The sequence below is a fragment of the Corvus cornix genome, chromosome Z (assembly GCF_000738735.6).
Source record: "Corvus cornix cornix isolate S_Up_H32 chromosome Z, ASM73873v5, whole genome shotgun sequence".
In the NCBI taxonomy this organism is placed as follows: Eukaryota; Metazoa; Chordata; class Aves; order Passeriformes; family Corvidae; genus Corvus; species Corvus cornix.
The window spans coordinates 2,474,279-2,499,407 of NC_046357.1; the positions used below are offsets into that span (position 1 = coordinate 2,474,279).

General features: G+C 40.7%; 1 protein-coding gene across 5 annotated transcripts in view; it reads right to left on the bottom strand.

Moving 5' to 3' along the window:
* Positions 1-25,129, bottom strand: part of MAST4 (microtubule associated serine/threonine kinase family member 4) — a 286,598-nt gene that overhangs the window by 130,799 nt on the left and 130,670 nt on the right. For all 5 annotated transcript variants that reach the window (XM_039566713.1, XM_039566712.1, XM_039566711.1 and 2 more), the window contains one exon: positions 20,196-20,227. In XM_039566713.1, coding sequence (XP_039422647.1) covers positions 20,196-20,227 — 32 coding nt within the window. The remainder of the gene's footprint in view (positions 1-20,195; positions 20,228-25,129) is intronic.

Genomic DNA, 25,129 nt, shown 5'->3' on the forward strand with positions numbered 1-25,129 from the left:
AACTGCTGAATGAAAAATAGGCGCTTCTCCTTTAATGGAGAAAATTAATGGCCAAGGCTTTTGAGAACAAATACATTCATGTAACACAAAGGTTAATACAAAAGGAGAAGTCATCATTCAGTTCTCTGTCACATCTGCACCTGAATTTTAAAGGGAAATCATTTATAGTTTATATTAAGGGTGAGAGCCAAACCTAGAAATTGCAGAAAAGTGTATTAATTTCAGCATTACAGGTAGCATCATTTAAAAGTAAATGACTACACAACACTTTATACAGTTTTAGATCAGTGCTGCTATGTGGGATTTTCGGTATAATTGAATTATATTCCTCTTTTATGTACTCTCTCTTATTCTGAGATTACAATTCTAAAAAACAAATACTGTGAATTGTTTCATGAGGATTAGCAATTTTTCAATGCTCTATACAAGACCAGGAAAAGCAAAGTGCAAGTACTTATTTTTAGTACTTTAGGAGCTAGAATCTTTTATCTCACCCACCTACGTTTCCTGTACACAATATAATAAAGTCAACCACATTATTTTATTTTTTGCCAGAGCTCTGGACCTGCTCTGTGCAATTTCTACAGATGAGTCAAAATACAGGACCAGATGAGCTGCTGCTTTTTGGGTCCTTGGCTTAATTTTGGAAGAAATTAGTGAGCTCACAGGTACGAGGTTTCAGACACAGAGGGAAATCTTCTAGTTATGGAAACTGCTGAACTGGATTTGGTGAACCTGACTGCTCTTTCAACCACACATTAAAAAAGAATAATTAAATTCTCAATTACATCTCTTATGTCTCCTACATATTTCTACTAAAGGTATTTTAAATTTATGTTATGTATTACCTGGAGCCTTCATTTAAGACACTGAAAACAAACCTAAAGGATAAACAGAACTATGCATTTGAATTTTTAAAACATAACAGACACCTAGATTCTGAATATTAACTTGAGGTCCCAGCAAGTATCCTGTAAGCAATCTCGGTAATTCTATATTCTCCTACCTCCCAAAAGAAAGAGAAAGAATGAAATCTAAGAAGTTAAATTCAGGCTCGCTGACCACAATGGGTGAATGCAAGATGTGCAAGGGCATAAAGATCAGCTGGGTGCCCAACTCTGAACAGCACTTTCAGACAGGTTTTTCACATTTTACTCAGATACACAAGCAAAACATCAATTTTTGAAGATATTCTCAAAACTGAAAAACACAGTAGAAGAATCAACTGTCCAACAATCAAACAACTCTGACACTCAAACTATCCGGTGAAGCTGCCCATGCCTTTTCATTGTGAGTTTGGAGACAACCTTTTAAGAACAAAAATTCAACATGAGAGTAACAGAGTATGGGATAGTACAGACACAGGTTCCTGGCTCTCCCCCTGCTACCAAGAACAGGCAGCTCCCTATTCCCATTGCTCAGCACCTCTCAAACCAAGATCTGTTCTCATAAAAATCCTGTGATAAAAATATCTTTTGTACATAATACTTCCTCAGTTGCTGAAAAGTTCTGTTTCTAATGGAGATAGAAAATATCTGACGGGTTAACTGTGACTGTGTGCACACCAGATACGTACAGTTTAAGTTAAGCATTAAATGATGTTCAAGGGTTTAACTTTGTGCATACTAACCTTTAGTTTAGTGCTCCATTCTGTTAGCTATGTAAGCACATGCACATGTAACACCAAAGTACTATCTGTTGTTCTATAAAATTGTTATATTTTCATTGAAGGCACAAAGAATAGGAGACAGCATTAACACGTTGAGGAGGACAGCCAACTCCACTTAATCAGGATGGCACCAGAAGTATTTCTGTAAACAAAACAGCAAAAGAACAAGCTCTGGAGGTGAAGGCATGCCTCCATCAAAATTGCAATACAAATTTTACACACTACTTCCATAAGGCCAATTTTAATGCTGAGGTGAACAGAAGTCCACAACAAAGGCCTTATTTTGTTTGTCTTTTCCTCCACATGCAAAGGAGTAGTCTGTCACTAAACACTACTTTGTGAAACATAACAGTTGGGCATTTAGTTCATTTTACCTGCAGAAGTTAAGACTAACAGCTTGTCTTGTCTAAAACGAAACTGAGTGGGACTGGCAGTCAGGTATGGGCACTTAAACAATTGCATCTAAGGGCTCTTTTGTGACCATGATAAATCTTTCCTGAGCTGACTCATGCAAGCACCTCACATTACATAAAAGGTAAATTATTCTAAACTGAGATTGAGCTATAGCCTGAGTTTGAAAATTCTTCTCCTATACATTTTGCCTGATCCAGACAGAAGTGTAAAAAATTGTGATTTACTGAAAAAGAGAGATGAATCCAGAGTACAGGACCAAATTTTTCTCACTGTTGCAGTCTTACAGTTTTTGCGGGATCTGCTTCATGCATCTGCGGGTAAAAAACTGCAGCAATTTAACTAGATAAAGCCTTGCAAGTAAAAGCTGACTTCAACTTCGATCAAAACATCTGTTTGCTCTTAATTTTGCATTTCTTAGATTTCATCTCACCAACACAGAGTTGAGGAAGGAAGCAGAAGTTAAAAAGAAGGCTTATTGTACTACAAAAGCTAAATGTAGATTTACCTGAAAATTCTGGCAGATGCTGCCTATGTTGACACAACTTCTGTTAAAGAAAATTTCTCATCTGGAAAGACTTCCAAACAAAAAGTCACTAACAGAACTGAAGGACTGTAAGCATTGTATTCCTTCGCAAATGCAAACCCTGGTAAACTCTTAGCTAGTTTAAGAGCTTGAAAAGCAATTTTAAAAGTACAATATATGAAAACATGGCTCACATTATTCATATACATCTTTAGTGAGGTCTTTCTGGTTTGGTAATCTCAGACACCTGATTAAAACCCAGCAAAACCAGAAAAGCACAGAGGAATATTTATTTTCTTGAAACACAAACCAGAAAGATAGCACAGTTGTTAATATTATATGCTTTCAAGGCCCCTCTCTTCTGCAGAGGTTGACTATTCTTGCTTTTTCCCCTTAAATAATGGTAACAGAATAATACCATTAACAGTGCAGATGCCATTGGCTTTCATTATTCTGTAACATTTAACAACAATTACACTAAGATAATTAACAAGTCAGTGCATCCTTTGGTTCTTGCATACCCTCTTGGCTAATGTTTTCCAAAGGTATTCAAGGGTTAGTAATCAACTCTCAAAGAATAATGACACCTTTCTGTCATAGTCCTTAAAAAAAAGATCATTTCACCTGAATTTCTGTCATCTAATCTGTTTAGCACATCCACTCAGACATTCATGGATTTCCAGCAAGCACAGCTGCTTCACTTTGAGCACCATAGTTTATAAAGAAGTTCTAGCAGGAATGATGCAGAAGCAGTTGAGTGCAACACTGCCTCTTGGCATAAGTGAGACACAAAACACAGCACAAGATAAATGGGGTAAAAAACACACACCCAACCTCTTTTCGCATTCTATCAACACAGCATGGCTGGGCATATTATAACTACACACAAAAATGTCTGAAATACAAATCTTCCCATTTGTTACCTTTGCCTCAGTCAATAGACTGACCAACACAACATGTATAAAGCAAACCTCATCCTTTAGCTATCTGCCAGAAAGCACCAGAAAGTGTTCTTCATATTGATCTAACTGGCCAGTTTATTCAGGCCAGTATCCTAGTTTCCCCACAAGTACTTGAGAGAGGTCACAGCTAAGGAAGCAATACCAGATGGTGAAAGCAATCCTTTTCCTTAGATCCCTGTCTGGTATGTCTTGTTCATATGCTGTAACTCACAATAACTGCCCAATTTGCAATTGCAAGGAATATTTCATCTTGGTCAGATTACATCACGAGGAGGAGGCTGGCTGCCCTGTTGGTTTCCCTGGGGAAGGGAGGAAGTGGATGTGAATGACAGAAAGTGTCTGCATTCGCTCACACCCAAAAGCTCAGTTTGCACAATGGGCTCAGCATGGCATGCAGAAATAAATTCCTTGTCACTGCAGGGCAATGGGCAGACTTTGGTAGAACCTGCATGTCCCTGGGTTATCTGTGTTCAATACATGCCAGCACATAGCACTATGAGCTCCCAGGGTAGGGGCATGACTGTTTGGTACGCCACGACAGAATGACATACTAGACAAACCCATACAGCCCTAAGTCCTGTTAAGTTTCAACATCATGGATCTATTGAAATTTACAGGCATATCCATAAATCTGACACCAGTAAGCAATTTACAATAACACATTTTACTAATGTGTCACTGGAATACACAGTAAAAGACTAAGTGGTCTTGCAAAACATGCCAGTGTCTACTCAGGGCTCTAACTCTCACTGTTCTGCAAGGGACTTGTTTTAAAATTATAGTTCCAAAAAGCAGTCTATTAAACTCAAATATGTTTTAATAATTTTTTATAAATTAACTGTATATTCTGCATATCTCTATGGTATTGTCTGTATTAAAAAACAGAATGGATCAAAAGAATGTGTTTATTAGCAATGTTAATTAAACATTAGAAATAATGGAACTGCTGTGTAGACCTCCTTAGTAAGTTAAGCCAGCAACGGGTTGTCACATTGAAAATCTTAACTAAAACCATTGATCCAAAAATATTGCAGACAATAGGAATCAATAAAGATCGACCAGCCAAGATCCAGCAAAATGTGTCTGCAACATCACTCACTTCCATTCTTCCACAGTGAGTTTCAACAGGTTAAAGTCTTGAACTTTCCTTACAGCCAGGATAGCCTCCTTGTGTGCAGAATAGATGCATTTTAGTTAAAACAGGACTCATATTGACTGGTCCTGCAACTTTGAGAGCTCAGAAGACACATAAAAATAATGAAGGTACCTGCCAAAAAACGAGAGGAAAAGTTCCCTATTCTTTGTCTAAATATCACCTGAACTATTACCATAGATGACACCAGCAAGAGGTGCCATCTAAATCAATCTGTTAAAGTAGCCTTCCTCGTATTCCACCAGTCTCCCATCTCCCTCAACAAGGCAGCATCACTTTTGCACCTGCCTCTGAAAGCTCAAAAATAACATTCCATACAAAATCAATACAATGGCACAGCACACCCTTTGCATTTTTTTTTTTTTTAATGGCAAACTCCCAGAGCAGAGTTGGGGTTTTAGGAGCTCTCCTGGGTTTTTTTTTCCTTTAAAGGAATTTTCCCCATACATGGTGCTAGGGGGACAAATGGCTGGGTACTTAAGAAAAACAAAAGAGGTGGCTATGGGGTGGGGTGCATCTGGCTACTCTTTTGGTTCACCTGGGTGTGTGGGCAGTCGGTCTCCAGCATTTGGACAGAGAGGGAGGCTGCCTTCTTGGGCTGCTTTTCCTTCTGCTAGAGAAGCCCCAGGATCCCCAGCCCGCCTTCCCTGCCCTGCTGGGAGCCGGGCCGTGGCCACTCTGCCCCGCCGTTGCTTCGAGCCTTTGCTGCGCTGTAGCCGTGCTCGCCCTGCCTGCCCAGACCTCCGGGGGTTCCCCGCTTGGATACACCTCGTCTGCCACCTGGGATTTGTGCTCGTCCCTGCTGTTCCAGCCTGCTGTTCCCGAGGGTCCGGCCGGACACCGGGATCAGCTGCCCAGGGGTTTGTGGAGCCTTTGTCCCATCCCTTCCCGGGATCCCAGGCCGCCGGTGCCGCGTGCTCCCCGAGCTCGCTCCGGAGCGCCCCCTGCAGCCGCGGGGGAACCATCGCACCTGCCCTGCTCACCGGGAGCCGCCAGCGCCCCTGCCGGCTGCGAGAGGAACTGCACCCGAGGGGAAAGGGCCCGACAGCCGAGAGGGCTGGGACTGGGTTTGTGATTGTTCGCTGTTACTGCCAGAGTTATTGTTGTTCGTTTGACTGGTTATACACATATAGATATATAATAGTAAAGAACTGTTATTCCTGTTCCTCATATCTTTGCCTGAAAGCCCCTTGATTTCAAAATTATAATAACTCGGAGGGAAGGGGGAGGGGTTGCATCTGCCATTCCAAGGGGGGCCCCCTGCCTTTCCTTAGCAGACAACTGTCTTTCAAACCAAGACAAGTGGCTACTTCAGATTTGGACTATCTCCTAGCATATTTCACATGCTGTAAGAATAAAAAAAAATTAAAACAAAAATTAGGAAGCAATAAAAATAGCTTAACTAATACTCATGTCAAAGGACTTTAAGCTAATACTAAAACTGTAAAAAGCTTGAGAAATTAGATGTTAGTAATAATTATGGTCTCAATCTGCACTGCCTTTCAAGGAAAAAAAAAAGCATTAAAAAATTAGAGGCAAAAATAGATCTACTTTCTGAAGAGTTCTACATTACACAAGGTTTAAACAGTTGTTCTTTTTAAAGTCAAGACCCTTGTTACACAGGGATAAGCCAAACCCAGGCTTCTAATGAGCATTTGTTTATCTAGTCTTCATTTAAGCTATATTTCAGTGCTAATTGATGCCATTTAACTTTCCTGTATGTACTTTTTCACCCAAAGAATGAAAATGTAAAAAACCTCGAAAACATAAAAACCATCTATTGAATAGTTTTTAAAGATCATGATGGTATCTGAATATCTCCTTCAAAAAGTTAAGCACAAACAGGAAATTTCATTATTCCATAGTCCAGTCTGCAGCTGGATTCTCCCAAACCTTACACCCATCTCTCAACAACTAATATGTACCTACACAGTTACCAAGCTCTGTTTTGGCTGGTTGATAACTGATTCCTTATCAAGGCCCTATCATGCACACGAACACATATATATATGCCTGCAGAAGAGTCTCCCCAACAATTCTGTAAGGCTACCGCATGTATGCTTCAATTTTTAGGGTTTTTTTTTTAGTTCACCTTCTGGTTCTCTTTTTGGTTCTCTCTTTGTCTTGTCATTAGACAAACAGCAGCAGGCAAGTGCTCCAAATGGAGGTGAGCAGCTGAAAGAGTCTTTCCCAAAAAATAAGCCTCAAGAAGTTTGAAGTTTGTGTCCTTTTTGTTGATCTGTCTTATGCTTACGTAAAGCTGTTTAAACATTTCTACAGGGAATTCTGTCATTACAGAAGAGTACAAATGATTAATGTTGTCTGTCATGAGACAGTATTTTCTTCCATGAAAGCAGACACTTAATATATGGAATCAAGTTTCAGCAGAAAGTTTGGGCATATAATCCCACGGACGTAATGACAATTTATAAAGAGAGCTAGAAAAGTCAAGCGATCCTATTTTCCTTCCCCAAGAGAGGTACATTATACCTGTAATATCCCTATTGCTCCAGTCAGATGTTTGTCTCATCTGTTCTTAAAAACTGATAGCAATTTCACAACACTCCCAGGTACGGACTCCTCTGCTTCACTGTTCAGACACTGCTTCAACTGTGTCAGAGATGAATCCCCCTCGTTCCAATTTAAACACACTACATCTAGCTGTACACCCCAATAACACAGAAAACACTTTTACTTCCCACTCATGGCAGATATCCACACACTGGAAGACTTTCATGAATAACCCTCAGCTTTCCCTTCTCAAAAATAAATAACCTCAGCATGGTAAATATTTTTCCGTATACGACGTCACATATTCAAAGCAGCTGATAGTTGTCATCTGTTTCCAGCTGATCCACCTCAACACACAGCACTCCAATATAAGGCCTTGTAAGTTCCTTGTGGGATAGAATAATGCTGCATGCTTTACAGCTCAAAGTATCAGCTTCCCAGCACAACATACCCACTGCCCCCCAACAGCAAGTGTCGTACATTAAACCTCAAAGATCTCTTCTGCAAACTAACACCTATTCAACTACCTTGCATTTGAAAAGCAGAGTATTTTCTGTAGGAGTAAGAAGTTCTATTTTACTTGGTATATTTTTTCCAGGTTGTCAGAAAGATTTTGGAACCCCATACTGTTCTCCAATATACTTGCATTCTTCCCAGCTTGTTGTCTGCTGCAAACTTCATAAACACCATCTGTTCTATCACCTAGGTCACTAATGAAAAATAATGACTAAAGCCAGTCAACCAGGTTCATTACACCTGCAGCCCAGTGTAATTTCCTGCTTAGTGTTTCTACCCTACAAGCAACACAGCAAAAAGCTCTCAAAAGTGGCAATGTCTCACATGCTTCCACCCCACCAAGACACATTTGCTGGTATGGCTTACTGGTAAAACTTGGCTTTAAAAAAAGCCAGCAAAGTTGTGATTTATAGAGCAAGAATCTAAAAGCTTTCTGAATATATGTGGGTATATTCTTGGTACTTCTGACAGGTATGTCAACTGTAAAAACAGCCATATTTTTAAATGCAAATTAAAACATTTTACATGTCTCCAAGGAGAATCTAGGAAACAAGAATTCAGAAAATACTACAATGATCTGTAAAAGCTCATTTTCAGCAGCATCTCAATGATACTCAAGAAGAATCACAGAACAGATGAGGCTGCGTCTCAAGGCCATACCTACGCATGAACGTAAACATGGCTGATTTAATCCTGTTTCCACCACATGCTGTGTTGAAGTGGGGTATGTGTCCAGTCACCTGTCACCAAAGTAGTACCATGTAGCAGAGGGGAAAAAAGCATTCCCAATGTCTATGTTCCCTGCACAACTTTTACAAAGGCTAAAGAGAACTTTTCCATTCAGGCTAGAACAGCAGGAAGTTACTTGCTTCCAGCAACACACTCATCCCCATGTTAGGAGCACCTGCAGTAGCATGTTTGTATCAAACAGCATGCTTGCCTTCACTGCTTAGGGGCATGACCACACTAAACATTCATGAGTGAAGCCACTGGGATTTGAGGAAATGTGATTATATGCAATTACACTGCCTTTTGCACTGTGGCAGTCAACACACAATGAATATAAAGTAAGAAACTCCCTGTGTCAGCCTTTTAGATCCACTTGCTCCCTGTGGTAGTTATCTGCTACCCTTTTCAGACAAGCACGGCAATAATGCGGATCCACTTATCCCCAGCACCCTTTCTAAACTTTTCACATGCCTGTGAGATCTGTTAAAACACACCTCACAGGTCTAAGCCTGACTGGCTTGCTAGGCAAAAATGTGACAGAGAAGCAGAAACCCTACAATATTTGGGAGATAAGACAAGAGGACAGAGATAGCAGAGAAGAGCACATAAAAGGAAGGAATGTGTGCTAATGCCAGGTTGGCTGCTGCCTTGTCTCAGTGAGCAAAGACTGGTTAAAAACTACACAGAGGCAGAGCTCATTGATTAGCCCTGGTGGAACAGAACGGTATCACGCCAATTCAATATTTTCCTTCTCCAAAGCTACAAAAGAAGAGCTCTGTCGTGCTGCCATCCATCTCCCTCTTTCCTCTTCAGGCTGCTGCAGAAGCCACCCACCTTCCTGTTGTCCATGCTTTTGGCTAAAGTGAGCTATTCAGTTTCTGCAAGCTCCAGCCTTACAGTGAGCCATCAACCCCTCTGCAAGAACTGCACCTGCTGCCTGTCCCTCAGTTTACTCCCAGGAGCCATCGCCCATCCTCCCATACACAAAGCATTTGGCAACCAGGGTCTTGGCATGCCTATCCCCATATGAAAACTATGACCACAGAGTGAGTTCTGCAAGCCTAAATCTGATTCAGGACCTCTGCCCCAGCTCTCCACTGTTCTATCCCAGAGAACACACCTGCAAGGAAGGCACTTGGCTTTACACACAGGCTGGAAAGCCAAATGGAAAACCTCCAGCAAAACAGAGCATGCAAAGGACTGCATTCAGTCAACAAAACTTCCTAAGAGAGTAAGCATGACCCGTAGCTCCCATGGGGAAGGGAGGCAGCAGAGAGTAAGGTGGAAAGAATCTAACAGGATTCACAAGTTTTAGACAGAGACAGGAGTGCTGGTAGGGGCAAAAATGGCCACAGCCACAAACATTATACCATATGCTCACAAAATATAAAAGACACAGCCAGTACAACCTAACAGTAGAGCAGGCTACACTCCCAGCTATGGCCAACAGAGGCCCTGCTGCCACACTGTCATCTGGCTGCTCTAAAACTTACAAGTCTGTCTATGACAGTAACAAATACACTAATGTCCTTTATGATAAGCAACAGTACTGGTTTAGAATACTAACAGTAATAAAAAATGCTCAAGTCTGTATTTCATAGGAAAGAGTGAGGAGAAAAAATACTTCCCTCCTCCTCTGAGACAAAACAGAAGTGGCTCACTGGGATTTTATGATTGTGATTCGTGACGTGTAGAAAGTCAGCCTATACTTTACATAATGGAATGGCAGTAATACTGAAAAATTTCAAGGGAAAACGTGTAATGCCTAACTGAAAATGCAAGGCAGGCAGATTCCTTATGTTCAGCAACTGCCTCTTTCTTTCTGAGAGCAGATACTTAGAATACAGGTGATACTACTGGCACCAGAGGAAAAAACATATTGTGCAGAAAAATCTGAGTGCTTCTTTTCTTAACGTAAAACCAAACATTTATTTGTAGTCGATACCTCACCTTTAAACTCCATTAAAAAAAACCACAAACCAACCAACCAACCAAAAAAAACCCAAAAAAACCAAACCACCAACATAAAACCAAACCCTCACCTCTCATTACAATTCTTTAAGCACAGCACAGGTTCATCAAGCCATCACGCACTCTCTTCTCAAAGCCCAATCCCAGGTTCCAATCCTACAGAGGCTAAATATCTGTGCACACTAGGAACTGCACACTAGGAGCCTCAGGAAGCTCTCTCTGTAGATTAAGAGATTATTCAAAACTTTGCACCATCAGTGCAAAAAAACCCCTCAATTATCAGCGCAGCATACAGCAGCCTAGATCATGCAATTCATCAGAACAATTCCTTTCAGACAAACAATTCTTTTTAACAAATTTCAGACATTCGTTAACTGAAGAAAACGGAACTTCCTGAAATTAATGACACTGGGGAAAAAAATGGTGAACAAGAAGCTGCTTCAGTAAGTCAGGTTTTCAAGGTTTACTATTAGAAATTCAAGCTGTGCTGACTAGCAGTGATTACCCACATAATGTTCTTCTGCCAGCTTCCTCAATGCATAAGTACTTTCTCAGGCAGCGGAATAAAACAGGTGGTTATATGGTCATTTGTTCTTTTTGTGTATGTGATACAATTTTAAAATTTTACTGGAACAAAATCAAAGACATAATTCTACTCGCTAAGAATGCAACTTCTGTTCACAAAACAAACAAGAAGACACAGGCAATGCTGATTTAAAAATGCATATATCCATCTATCACATTTGCCACTGACAGACAGAATTTAATCACACAATTACTGTACTCACACACTAAGTTACTCCTAGACCCCACCCTGATGCTCAGACATCACTACTCCCTTGCTTCAGCAGCTCACATTTCCAGCCATTAAATTCCCCTAGTGTTTTCTGTACACTCTTACTGTAAGCTTTACTGCTTCAAAGTATACAGAAACACTGCAAAAACCACCAGAAACACCACCAAAAACCAGGAGTTCCTGGTTCAACAGGTAAAGCAGGATACAAGGGCAGAACCCAGACAGAGAGTGAGCAGTTCAGTGAGAAAGACTGCAAGCAGAAGAGGCTGCTCAGGGACGCAGACTGTCACATGGGACAATCAAGAACATCAGGATAGCCAATCTGTCAGGCCTCCATCCCATTACTCTCTTGTGTTTCGTCAGGTTGACTATTCAAGTTTTAGCAGTGAACTGATGAGATCTTTACTGCAATTTCTTTGTAGAGATTCAGTTATTTTAGCACCTTGGCACCTGCTTTCACATCACCAGTAACCCATTAGCCGCAAGATCTGGCCCTCAAACCAGGTTGAACCTCATGCGTTATAAAATAATTATTTGCATGTATAAAAGTATTTTAAACTATCCTACTGTACAAACATTTTTTACTGTAGGCAAAGCTTGGAGGCACCCAGATACTTGATTTTCTTTGCTTCCACCAAGAATCATGTGACTCTCCTATCCTGAAATTCTGCAGCATGCCTACAAAACCATAGCTTGACCCTAGAGGCTGATTTAATTTTGCTTTTTCCCTGTGGCTTAAGTTTGATCGTATTTTGATAAAGAACTACTTAAAATTATTTTTCATTCTTGACCCTGTCCTGTCCTTGACTAAGTAGCTGAAACAAAATTCCAACAGGGCACAGCACACTCAGCACACTGTGGAGAAACATGCTACCTGGTCACTTTACATTACTTAGACACCACAGCTGTCACAGAACAACAGTAGATAAATGACACGTTACACAATTAGGCTTTCAAGCCTCACCGCTTCATTTTCTGGGCATTATTTCTCCAGGGAAGCAGGTTATTTTTAAGAATATTGTTGTGTATCTGAATAGTTTTTAAATACACAAAAAAAGTCATCACCATCACTATTTGACATTTTTTCCCATGTAGATAAAAGTTGTGTACATGTATGCACACACACAAGTAGGTGAGCATGAATTTACCGCTAAAAAGGTGTTACAGCAGGGATACTGTAACACGATGTATCAAACCAGGAGTGCCATGGAAAAGAAATATATATGGACAGATTCTTGATAGATGTTTCAGAGATGTTTATTTCCCCAGCCGCATGGCCGGGGCTCTGCTGAGGAACTGCTCAATCACGGGACCCGAGGGTCCTTGGCCACACAGGGGAACACAGAACAACCAGTGGGGAACGAGGCTGACCAGGGGCAGGGAAATCCCGTGTCTGTCCCCAGGGCCCCTCTCCCAGGGCTACGTGGCGGGGGGAAGGAGACCCCGACATTTCACCCGTTTATTTTTAATAAAAGAGATGTAAAACTTAACATTGAAAACAACAAGGACAGTTTCAAAACAAAACAAGCCACCCTCCTGAGTCTTTGAATGCCCAAACAGATTCTCTGGAACATCTTAAGGCTGACAGAAGGGAGACAGGACTCTCTGAGCATGCTTTGTGGGGAAACTGAGGCAGGAGAGGGTTTAATTTCTTCCCTCCCCCTTTTCATCCCCCACTCGGCATTGGAAAGGGATTTTTGGGGAAACAATTGGCAAAGGCATGGTTTTGTGAGGGAAACCATGGATGGAAAAACAGACTGGGAATACACTGGGGGTAATAGGACATAGGGTAAAAGGAAAAGGTGGGATTAGGAAAGGGAGACTGTAGGGGGGGGCTTATAATGGAGATACTGTCTAACATGAATACGATTTTTAGCATATATACTGCCTTTCACAGAAACACCATCAGGCCCAGTGACCTGCGATGCTTGTAACCCTTTTCTAACTTGTATAATTTTGAATTCCACCACCTCTCCATCTCCCAAGCCTGGGATGCATTTTTCAGGGTTATTCTTTTTAATAGCAGTTCTATGCACGAATATGTCTTGCTGGTTGTCACATCTTGTTATAAAACCATAATTTTGTTTAACATTATACCACTTTACTATTCCTAAAACTTTGGCTACTATGATCTTTTCCTTTTTCTGAGTGGCTGCTGTTTTCTGTCTCGCTGCATTCTCGCTTTCTCTTTCGGTCGCTCCCGTGTTGGAATTGTCGGGGCTGCTGGTGCTGCTGGGGCCAGCGGAGTTACTCGTGCCTGCGCGCTCTTCCCGGGGTCACATTCGGGGCCGCGCGGGCCGGGCCAGGCCGTGCCGCTCAGTTCTCCGTGCGTCGCCTCCTCTGGTCGCAGCTTTGCTGCCGATGCCAGGCGTTGCATCTCAGCCGGGCCCCCGAGCGATGACTCCACCACGCCCTGCTCAGCGCACGTTTCGGCTGGGCACGGCTCCGTTCCGCCGCCAGCCGCCGCCCGCGCACCGCCCCTCTCGGTCGGGCGTTCCCGGGGCTCGCTCCACCACGCTCTGTGCTGCGCCGTGTGGGCACCGCCGGGTCTCGCCGCTCCCGCCGCGCCTCGCTCCGCCACTGACACTGCGGCTCGCTTGGCTCCGCCCGCGCGCGGGAACTGCCTCGCTGCTGCCCGCAGAGCACTCGGCGCACGTGGCCTGGGTCGCAGGGTCCCTGAGCCAGGCTTCCCTTCGCCAGGACACAGCTGACATTGCTCAACAGTCTCGGTAATTAAATAATATTCACGAAAATATTTTTCCATCGGCACAGATTTTGACTCAAAAATTAGCTGTGTCCAAACGGTGTTCCAAAAGTCTTTGGTAAGAATTAAATCCCAAGAAACATAGAAAAAGTTCTTAAATAACCATGCCAGGAAGTGTTTCAGCTCTTTTTGAGCTTGAATTAAGCTAAAATTTACAAATCATTGTTCAAGAATCTTTTTAAGTTTAAGATAAATGTCCATATGCGGCTCTGAGAGCCAAGAGTCTTCCCACGGTTCCTCCATAGTTTAGATATGGAATAGCAAAACAAAACCAAGAAGAGGAATCTGAAGTTTCTAGGGTTTACTCACACAAATCAGTCGCTTAGGGATCGGGGATCGTTCTGCTCTCAATTCTCCACCATTTGTTACAGCAGGGATACTGTAACATGATGTATCAAACCAGGAGTGCCATGGAAAAGAAATATATATGGACAGATTCTTGATAGATGTTTCAGAGATGTTTATTTCTCCAGCCGCATGGCCGGGGCTCTGCTGAGGAACTGCTCAATCATGGGACCCGAGGGTCCTTGGCCACACAGGGGAACACAAAACAACCAGTGGGGAACGAGGCTGACCAGGGGCAGGGAAATCCCGTGCCTCCCCCCAGGGCCCCTCTCCCAGGGCTACATGGTGGGGGGAGGAGACCCCAACAAAAAGGTATTTTTACAAAGCTTTAAAATACCCTCGCATAGTATACATAATTTTTCACTGAAAAGAGACATGATGAATTACTTTAAAACAGATCATTCCTTTCTCTAATATGTGATGTGATAAATCATAAAAAGAGGATATAACTCAATAAAATCCACACATACACTAGTAAAATCTGAGTCCAAGACAACTGCAGAGATACATAATTATTTTAATACTGGTGTAAATGAAGCAGGGATGCAAAATTGTGTGTGCAAGGACCAAAAAACCCAACGGAACAACATTAAACAGAGTGGCCTGTACTGTTAGCCAAGGACACAGCCAACTGCAATAGAACACCAAGGGACGTGTTGTGTACAAATAAATCAGGCCTGTGCTCTCCACAGCACAAAGGACTTGTTTGCAGAAGACCGTGCACTGACAACAGGAAGGTGACAACAAGGCTAACCAGCACACTGCACATGCCACAACTCTCCCCGTTAGCCCAGCACAACTTTAATAGAAGGAAACACAGACAATGGGCAGCACACTTGCACAGGATTTAAGGAGGCTGAAGTAAGCACGATTGTGAGGGAAAAGGGTCATGTTACAGTAACTAAATCATACAAAAGACAAAACGGAGTTTTTCAATGTCAATCTCAAGGGATCCAAGAGATGCTGGGGAAAGAAAATTCCTCTCAGTGACAGCAGTACAAAACCCTTGAAAGTTGAGGACAGAAACAATGTTAGTAATGACACTAAAGAATATGCAATTTAAGATTCAAACACAGGCTATGGAGCATATCTACTGGAGCACAATGTATCTATACTAGAATTGAGAAATTCATTACCCGTCAACAAAAATTAATCTACTCCACTCTCCAAATTTAAGATACCAGGTTACCTGTGAATATAGCCAATTTTTTATGATGTAAATGTCTATGTGCACACAGAAACTGTTAATCAAATTCCAGTTTTGTCTACCTACATGACATGTGACTCAGAGCTTTTTTCCTTTTTTTTCCACACTATGAATCATTCCCACTTTTTCCCTAAAGGCAACTGACAGTCCATATTTTTCACTTTTCATATTTTTCAAAAAAACTTTCTTACAAAATTGTTTTTACCTTTCTTGAAACTTACTTAAGCACCTAAGCAAGCAGTGGTTTTAACTACTGTTTCTCTTGAATGAAAAATTCAAGAGAAACAGTAGTTAAAACCTGGTCACAACCTTAATGTTGCTGTTATCCAAGGATATCAGCTGCTTCACTGAAATGCATAAATTACTTTTACGAAAATTCCATGAGCAACTTTGATGCTTCCACAGGTGCAAGCAGATTATATAATTGCTGGTACTGAACTTGAGTCCATATTTTATAATTACTGAAATTAGTTTCAGAACTGTAAGGAGAAGGACAGACACAGCAAAAATAAACACATCAAAGCAATATATCTCCAAATTAAATGGAAATTGAAAAATTGAAAAGAAGGCAGAAGGAGAACAGATTTAATCTATCAAAAGTCAGGAATTTTACTTCTAGGGCAGGTACTTTAAGCACTGAGGCACAACAAAAGGAGAAACTGCCTCTACTTACTTCTTCTCATGTATTGCTGTTCTTGAAGGCTCTTCTCCACCTCAGAGAAGCCTGTTGTAAATATTCTTTTAAGGAGAAGGGTATTTTAAACCAGAATGTACCTACTCAAAGCTAAGTCTGATTTTTGTGCCACAACCTTAGAGTTCATGCCCTTTGTCTAGCTCTCATTTTTCTGAACTCTGCCACTATGTAAGGAAACAAACCAGGATAAGGACACTCACACCTTAAATTCAGTGATGGAAATTCAACTGTTTAACACACACTGAGAAACGACCAGTGGCTACCTACTTCAGCTAGACACACTATGAATGTCTAATGGATAGGGATGTGTAGATGCTATCAGGCATTCCCTGGTTCATAATAGGACCTGTACGCTTCACAGACACACAGCAACATTTAATTCTGATCAAATTAAATCTGAATTTCTGAGTCTGGCTTAACACTAAGCACAAGTATCTTCCTTGATATTACAGAATCACAGAACAGTTTGAGCTAGACAGGACCCACAAGGATTATCAAGTCAACTCTTAAGTGAATGGCCCATATAGAGATCAAACCGATAACCTTGGTGTTACTAGCACCATGACAAACAAACTGAGTCAGGGTTGGAACTGTTTGGTGAAAATAAATAAATCAATTAAAATATCCTACCAAGATATAAATACCAATTCCCATTGTAGCAGTGTGCAAAAATATACTTCAATATTATTTTCCAATGGACTGGCAAAGTGGGACACTAACAGCCATGCAGATTTACAATCATGTTAATCTTAAAAAGTCAGTTTTGCTGCTGGAGTCAGCCTGAGAGAAAGCTCCCATCTATTCATCCTGCCTCCAAGCCACCACACCCTGCTGCCAGAAAGAAAGGCATTTGTGCAGTTGGGCATGATGAAAAACATGCATGAAAAACATGATGAAAAACCTGCATGAACCTAGCGGCAACCTGGATCAATTCTGCCTGTGTCCACAGAAGGAGTTGTGCCAGCACAGCCAGGGGGTGCTCCAAGCATGGAAAAGCTCACTCCTTAGTCAACCAGCACTCTTTATCTCAGTTTATGCCAACTACGCTAAGGTTGCTCACCCCTGAAATAGCTCTCCCTGCTTAAAGCTGTGTCCTTGGCATGACATTGGGTCTGAAGCTCTGAAAGATGGTGTGATGTGCCTACCTGGAACTGTTCAGTACCTCTAGATGCCTACGCCAACGAAAACATAGGACCTTTCAAATTTTGAAATTCAGTCTTCATGTTGACATGGATATAATATACAAATCCAGCAGCCAACACAGCCCATGCACACAACCTGATGCCACAGCCATAGCTAACCTCAGTAGTATGAGCCCTTTTAATTAAGCACTATTAAAGTTATTTTAAAATACTGTTGTATTGGGTTTGCATGGTCAGGTTTTAGTAGCAGGGGAGAGCTACAAGGTGGCTTCCAGAAGCTTCCTCCCTGCCCAGCAGATCCAATGTCAGCCAACTCCAAGAGAGACCTGCCACTGGCCAAGGGTGGGCCAATGAAATTATGTTAATACGTCTGTGATAACAGATTTAAGAAGGGGAAAAAAAAGTTATTGTGCAAATGTAATTGCAGCCAGAGAAGAGCTGGGTGAGAATATGTGCAAGGAACAGCCCTGCAGACACCAAGGTCAGTACAGAAGGAGGGGCAGGAGGTGCTCCAGGCACTGGAGATGAGGTTCCCCTGCAGCCCCTGGAGCAGACCCTGGTAAGGCAGCTGTGCCCCTGAGCCCACGGAGATCCACAAGGATGCAGAGATCCACCCGCAGCCCCTGGAGCAGACCCACGCTGGAGCAGGTGGAGGCCTGCGAGGAGGCTGTGAGACTGTGGGAGGCCTGTGCTGGAGCAGGGTCCTGGCAGGGACCTGCAGACCCAGGGAGAGGAGCCCATGGTGGAGCAGGTTTCCTGGTAGGAGTTGTGACCCCATGGAGGACCCACACTGGAGCAGGCTGTGCCTGAAGGACGGCACCTTGTGGAAAGAGACCCCACTGGAGCAGTTCACTCAGAACTGTAGCCCATGAGATGGACTCACACTGGAAAAGTTCATGGAGAACTGTCTCCTGTGGGAGAGACCCCATACTGGAGCAGTGGAAGGACTCCTCTCCCTGAGCAGTGGTAGAAACAGCATGTGATGAACTGATCTCCACTCCCCTGACTCCCTGTGCCACTGAGAGAGAAAAGGTAGAGCCTGGGAAGGATGGAGTGGTGTGAGAAGGTGTTCTTAATATTTATTTTACTTCTCATCATCATGCTCTGTTTTTTTAGTAGTAACTTCAATCAGTATACCCAATTCAAGTCTGTTTTGCCTGTGACAGTATTTGGTGAAGAGATCTGGTGATCTCTTCCCATCCTCATCCCAACCCACGAACCCTTCATTGCATTTTCTCACTTCTGTCCAGTTGCAGAGGGGAGTGACAGAGAAGCTTTGGTGGGTACCTGGCCTACTACAACCACTTGCAGAAGCCTAAGACTTCAATAACTAGATATGATTATGCTGACAAGGTGCTATTCTTTACTACATTTTATTAAAGCCTCAGCAACATTACAGAAAGTGCACTTATATCTCAGTGACCAGCTAAAACAGTATGTATGTGAATGCAACTGAGGTGATTGCACATTCCTCAAATTTGGACTAATATAACTAATAACATTCAATGTCAAACATCCTAGCAAGAGTAAGCAAGGTCAAGTTCCAAGAGCTACTTTTCTGCTCTGGCTGAAGTGAACAGCAGTTTAGCCATTAACAGAGGCAGTCTTCTACCCACACAACAGTTTCAGGTTAATATAAAGTGCCAAGGACACCAAAAGAATGTACCAAAAGTAATTTTCTTTAACTATTTCTCTCTCTGTCCCTGAAGTGCTTAAATAATGAAATACTTGATAGGAAATTAGTTTTCTATTTCCTTGACTTTTCTTACTTAATGGGTTTGCTTATTGTCTAGCGTAACACTTCTCATGCATCAGAACCTAAAACGAGTTTTTTCCAAGACAGCAGATATCCTATGAAGTACAGACTTCTGATATGCCTTTTGAGTCAGAACAGAGCACTTCACTGCACTTTCCCAGCAGTTACTGTTTCAGTTATTCACATATCTCACCTTCTATCACCAAAAGCTACACAGCACTATCAAGTTGAAACCAAGTAACTGGCCTCTTGTGCAAGGGCACAGGGTTTTACTCAGAATGTGTTGTCACCTATAATCCATAGGCCATCTTACAGTATTAAAGCATTTTTGAAAGAAAGCAGTAAGTGAACAGAGTTTGTTTCTTAAGACATTTTGTGATGTTCTCATCCCAATACTTTCTCAATAAATTACTAATACAGAATAAGAAATTAGACAGATGCAAATAAAAAATACAAATTTTAAAACCAAACAGCTCAAAACCACTGGAAAGTCAAAGCCAAGGTATAGAAATCTGAGCAAAGGATAAATAAACTCAGTATCTGAGTACATATTATTATAAGTAAGCAACAATTTATACAAGAATATGTGGTCTTTATAATCAAAATAGTAGCTTAACAATCCTACACATTTAGTAGAACACATCTATTCTTTTTTCCCACCTTTACATCCACAGGACTGTTTACAGAATTTCATAAGCATGGCAAGTTTCTTTTATACCATTCACAAAGAAATCAGATTTCTTCCTTGATTTTTAACAGGAAAAATATTTAATATGAAACAAAAACTTGAACATAAGAACTTTTTTATCCCTTTGGAAATCCGTCACAATAGCTTCTCTAAAAGATGGGAATAAAAATGGTGACTGCAGAACCCAAAAGTTTTCATTTACAGTTCTCATTTCTTTGTATGTATTCTAAGGCGGATCAACTGCCACACTTAACCTCCATTCTAACTCACCTGAAAACAAGACTAGCCTACTCTAAAACCGTCAAAAATACATACTACAATCTAAGAGCAATAGAGAAACACTTCATGTACTTACAAACTTCCTCTTCTTGGAAGGCTCAACTCTTTCTGCAACAGAAAAAAGTTACAGTGTATTAGCAATAAAATATTTTAATTGGAAGTGGTCTTTCTGAGACAAGTACTGTAATCCTCTCATCCCATCAGTAGCAGAGAGATAGAAGTGGTGTATCGGGACAGTAGAAGATATAACAGATTTTACATGTACCACCTTACTTTATTTGAAATATTAACATTAGCAATTGGAAAAGTCTAGACCTTTTTGTAGCAGCAATATTAAAATATTTCAAGCAATACACAGATCTGACAGAAAAGCCTTACAGTCAGCTATGATGCACTGGCAACACTATTAAAATTTGCAAGAGTCAGTGACAAACTAAGTTCTTTCCAATACCTGTCATTTGCAAAAGTTGTTAGTAACAGGATCATGAGCTGAACAGGTGACCACTGTGAACAAGCTCTCTACACTATATTATTAAACCCAAAAAAGATTACGTACATAATAATTTGGTCCATGATAAATAACTACAATTTATTACAATCCTCTACAAAGTGCTAGCATAACAACAGAAACACCGTTGTTAAGCTTTTCTACATCTTTTGCTGGGAACAGTTAAATAGTCAAACTATAGTTTAACCATTAAACAACTTTCTACAGGATTGACAAGACAACCTGCTAGACAAATGGAAACTGCAAAACAAACATTTTACTGTTATTTTAGTGTAAAGAAAGCCACAAGATCCGTAAAGGTTTGGCCATCAGAAACAAGCAAAATACATATACCCACAAGTATATATTATCATCTGTTGTGTAAATCACAGAATAGCTGAGGCTGGAAGGCATCTCTGGAGATCCTCTGGTCCAACCTACTCATGGCAGAGCCAATTGCAACGGATTACTCAAAACTACATTCAGTTGGGTTTTGAACATAATTTTCAACATTTTGCAAAGATGGACACCCACAACCTCTCTCCACACAATCTGTTCCAGTGTTCAACTGCCCTCATTTCATTTCTCACATGAACCTGAATGCTACATTAGTTAAGTCTTCTTTGCAATCATGCCCAGCAGGGAGATCAACTGCATTCAAATAAAAGGACAACTTGTCTCACCTAGAGGATATACAGTCAAAATACAATTGAAGGGCATCAGGAAAGACAAGGCTGCATTTGCGAATGGTTCAACTTATGTGGCTGGATGCATTTAGTAATTTAATTGCGCTCTTTTATGTCTGCTAACAATGACCTCACAAAAGGCTGTTTTAAAGTATATAACAGACACTCAGTTTCCATTCTAGAAGTTATCAAAGGGAGTAAATGAAAAATTCTCCTTCAAAAGTAAATAAACTATATATATGCACTCTGTGTATATGCATACACATTTATTTCACACAGAAAAGAAAGTAAAAATCTAGGTATTGCCCAGAAAACACATACGAGAATACAATCAAATGGACAAAAATAGTTCAACTAGGCATCTTAGATAAAAGGCCATAAGGGAATGAATAATTATGTATTCTTTAGAGAGTTTTAAATGGTGTGTAGTAAATAAAGCCTGGGCTGCTAACTGAATGATAAGGACTAAAATATCAAGTAACAGTTCAATTCCTGAGCACCGCCCATCCTGTTCACTTGAATGAGGAAGGAAAAAATAGTGTGAAACAATGCAATTAGACATCGTAATGCAAAGGCATAGGAGAGCAGAATTAGGGGCCTTGGTAACAAATTCTGGTACTTCCTAGGAAGTTCCAGCAACTGTTCAGAACTTGCATTTTGAAACAACATCTTTTAGCATAACATGTGCTTACACACAAAAGAACAGTTACACCTGCACACAATATTGCATTATGAAGCTGAGTAATTCCCCTAAATTTAAAATGTCACATTCATCATGAACAAAATGTAACTGCAAGTTAGAGCCCACGTACTTCCCTTTGTATTTTATTTCTTTAATATTTACAATGTCATTGTGTTCTATTTCTAACATACAACTTTACTTGCAATGGTAGACACTGTCATACTGTAATAGAAAATGCTTGTGGGAAAGCTGCCAAACAGTACAAGCAAGAATCATATGTGGGCTTGAGTTGCAACATGTACTTTGAATTCATTTCCTATGAACCTGATTTGTTTTGTGGTTGTATTCAATTGGAGTGTTTTGGTTGTAGTTTATCATTATTACAGCACAGCAAATGAGAGACACTGGCTTCTGTAGACACCTGAAGTCACATCAATCTCTTGGCACATTGTCATGTGTGCCATCCTGAAGCACTACTTTCGACTAATAAAGTTAGAAGAATGAAGTTCCAAAAAAATAACAGCTCACTGATGAAGATGTTAAAAACTGCCAAGACCACCCCATACAATGGAAAAAATAAAGCAAAACCTTAAGTACATAATTCATACAGAAATATGAAATGCATTTCTAAGGCTGAATTTTAAAACAATCTACATATAAACAGAAGAAGGACCGAAATAAAACAAATATCCTTCCTGGATAATATCTCTATTCTCATTTTTCCTATCTATTACAGAAATGAAAGGTCACTTCTCTCATGCTTCTCCAGCTGGAGTACCTCCAAGAAAAAAAAAGTAACCTAAAATATAGTAAACCGAAGGATGCTTTTCTCTCTCAGATCAGACTAAATTATTACAGCTCCTACATGATTTTTTTAGTGTTACTTAGGACTCACCTGCCCCAAAGACTTTTTCACAGCCTGAAGGAATTCATAGATTATCGGCTGTGTCACTACAGACTTTCTTTCTCCAGAGAAGGCTCACCAACATGATGCTAGCTTTACAATAGTACAGCACAGCTCCACAACTGGCTCTACACAAAACAGGTGGGAAAAGCATAAACATGCTCTACATCTGGCTTACATCTATTTTATAGCTGAGATTAGATAAATCATTTATTTCCTAGGTATATAAAACACTTTTCATACTAAAAAGCTAAAGACGACACTTTTACCCTGCCTCTTCCATCTGTTTTAGTCACAGCCACTGAAACAGGGACAAATGATACCAAACCAAAATCACTCAATTCTTCAGGCTTGCAACGCTCCGGCCCAGATCTCAGTTAAACTCCAAATGACCTGCAACAACTTCAGTTTTCTGGCAGTACAGTGTTTCCTTTCTAAAAGCCTCAGTAGAAGACCCAGAAGACCTGTCTGCCCTAGTTCCACTGCTCAGCACTCAATACACACAGACTGCTGAAGCTAAAACTTAGCAGGGTCAAGACCTTCAGATCACATACTTAGAGCAGGCAAGAACCTGGGGCATTAAAAAGAGAAAAAGATGCCTTCACTACAGCTCTGCATGGTTCTCAGTCACCAGCTCTGCCCTGGACAATCACACTGTGCTCTTTTGCCCTTGTCCTACATGGAATCCTCCTCTGGCCAGTTCAAGTTGGGCTGGTTTTAGGGCTATTTCATTCCACTGCAATAACACGAAGCAGATTTAATGCACCAGACTCTCTTGCCCTTGAGGCCCTGTGTGTCTCAAAAACTACTGTCACAAAATATAATGAACCTTGCCTCAAGTTTAAGAGATCTGTGTAAGCCGTGCCAAATTGCTGTGATGCAGCATTAAGAACCAGGTATACTGAATGTAATTGCAGCTGTCACTAATAAGTTCATACTCTTTACTCTGCGCATTTTACTATCAATAACATGTTTTTACAAGAACAATGCTTTTTGATTATTTCAGTAATTATGATTCTTCCTCTGGTCCTACACGCCTCTAAGACACTTCAGTATGGACAAGTTCAGCATATTCACCACAGTGCAGATATTCAGCCTTACAAAAAAACCCCAATGACCAAGTAAAACACAGTCACCTTTATTCTGGGTCAAAGCCTTCACCCTACTAACTAGAAATATGGTTTCAAAACCAAAACTATATTAATAGATTTGAATGAAAGAAGCTACTTAGAAAACACTAACTTCATCACATTTCTTGTGAAGATTGCCAGCAAGTTACAGGAAATTTAAAATAGTGAATTTCATCCCCTATATGCAAGGATGAAAAGATCTCATGAACTTATTGCTTGTTACTGGGTTCAATTTTAAACAACCAATAAAAAGTTTCTACGTTCATCAATTACCAAAGACATAGCTAATATTGTTAATACAATGTTGGTTTTACAACCATCTTCCAACAATTGTGATGTTCAAATATACAAGAAAACTTTCAGAGTTTCTAGTTGTTCATAAAAGTAGTCTGGAAAAGTGCACCTTTTCAAAACAAATTTGGGTTATGCATTCTTCAGCTGGTGAGGTGTTAAGTATAATAAGATTAATATGAGGAGCTTTTTTTTCTTAACACTGTTGCTCTACCTATCCATCATAAAGTATAAACATCTGACAGCTTTCTGGCAATCTGTGTTAGACCTTAACAAGTTAAAATTGTAACATTATCACTGCATTAATAACAGTAGAAAGAAAAAAAATCAGCAATGACACACAATTCACCTTTTTATCATCATCAATGACAGCAAGACTACTGCTTTGAGGAACAAATTTGAAGGATTTCTTCTTAAGTAATTACTATGTTTTTGCTGAAGATAAGCTAGGGGATGACAGCAGACCTTGCATTTGGATGAGGGAATAAGGAAAGAAAGCAGTGCAAATAACAAAGCAAAGTATTGTTTCGATCTATCAGAGAAAGGTATTACAGAAGTGTAAGAGCTTTTTACAAGCTAATCTTGACCTCTTTATAATATATCAAGTCATTGCACTAATCCATTCTAAATACCTTCTAAGCAAGGCAGTGGAAGGTTATGCTTTTTATTTTATTGCTTCCAACTTTGCCAACATTCGGTTCTTTTGAATCACAGAGCAGTGAACTCTGTGTGGAGACAGATCAACCACAACAAATGACAAGTTTTAGTGTCTCACACCAAATGTGCAACTTCTGCTCTAAGTTTGTTTCTCTGGCAAAGCTGTCTTACGT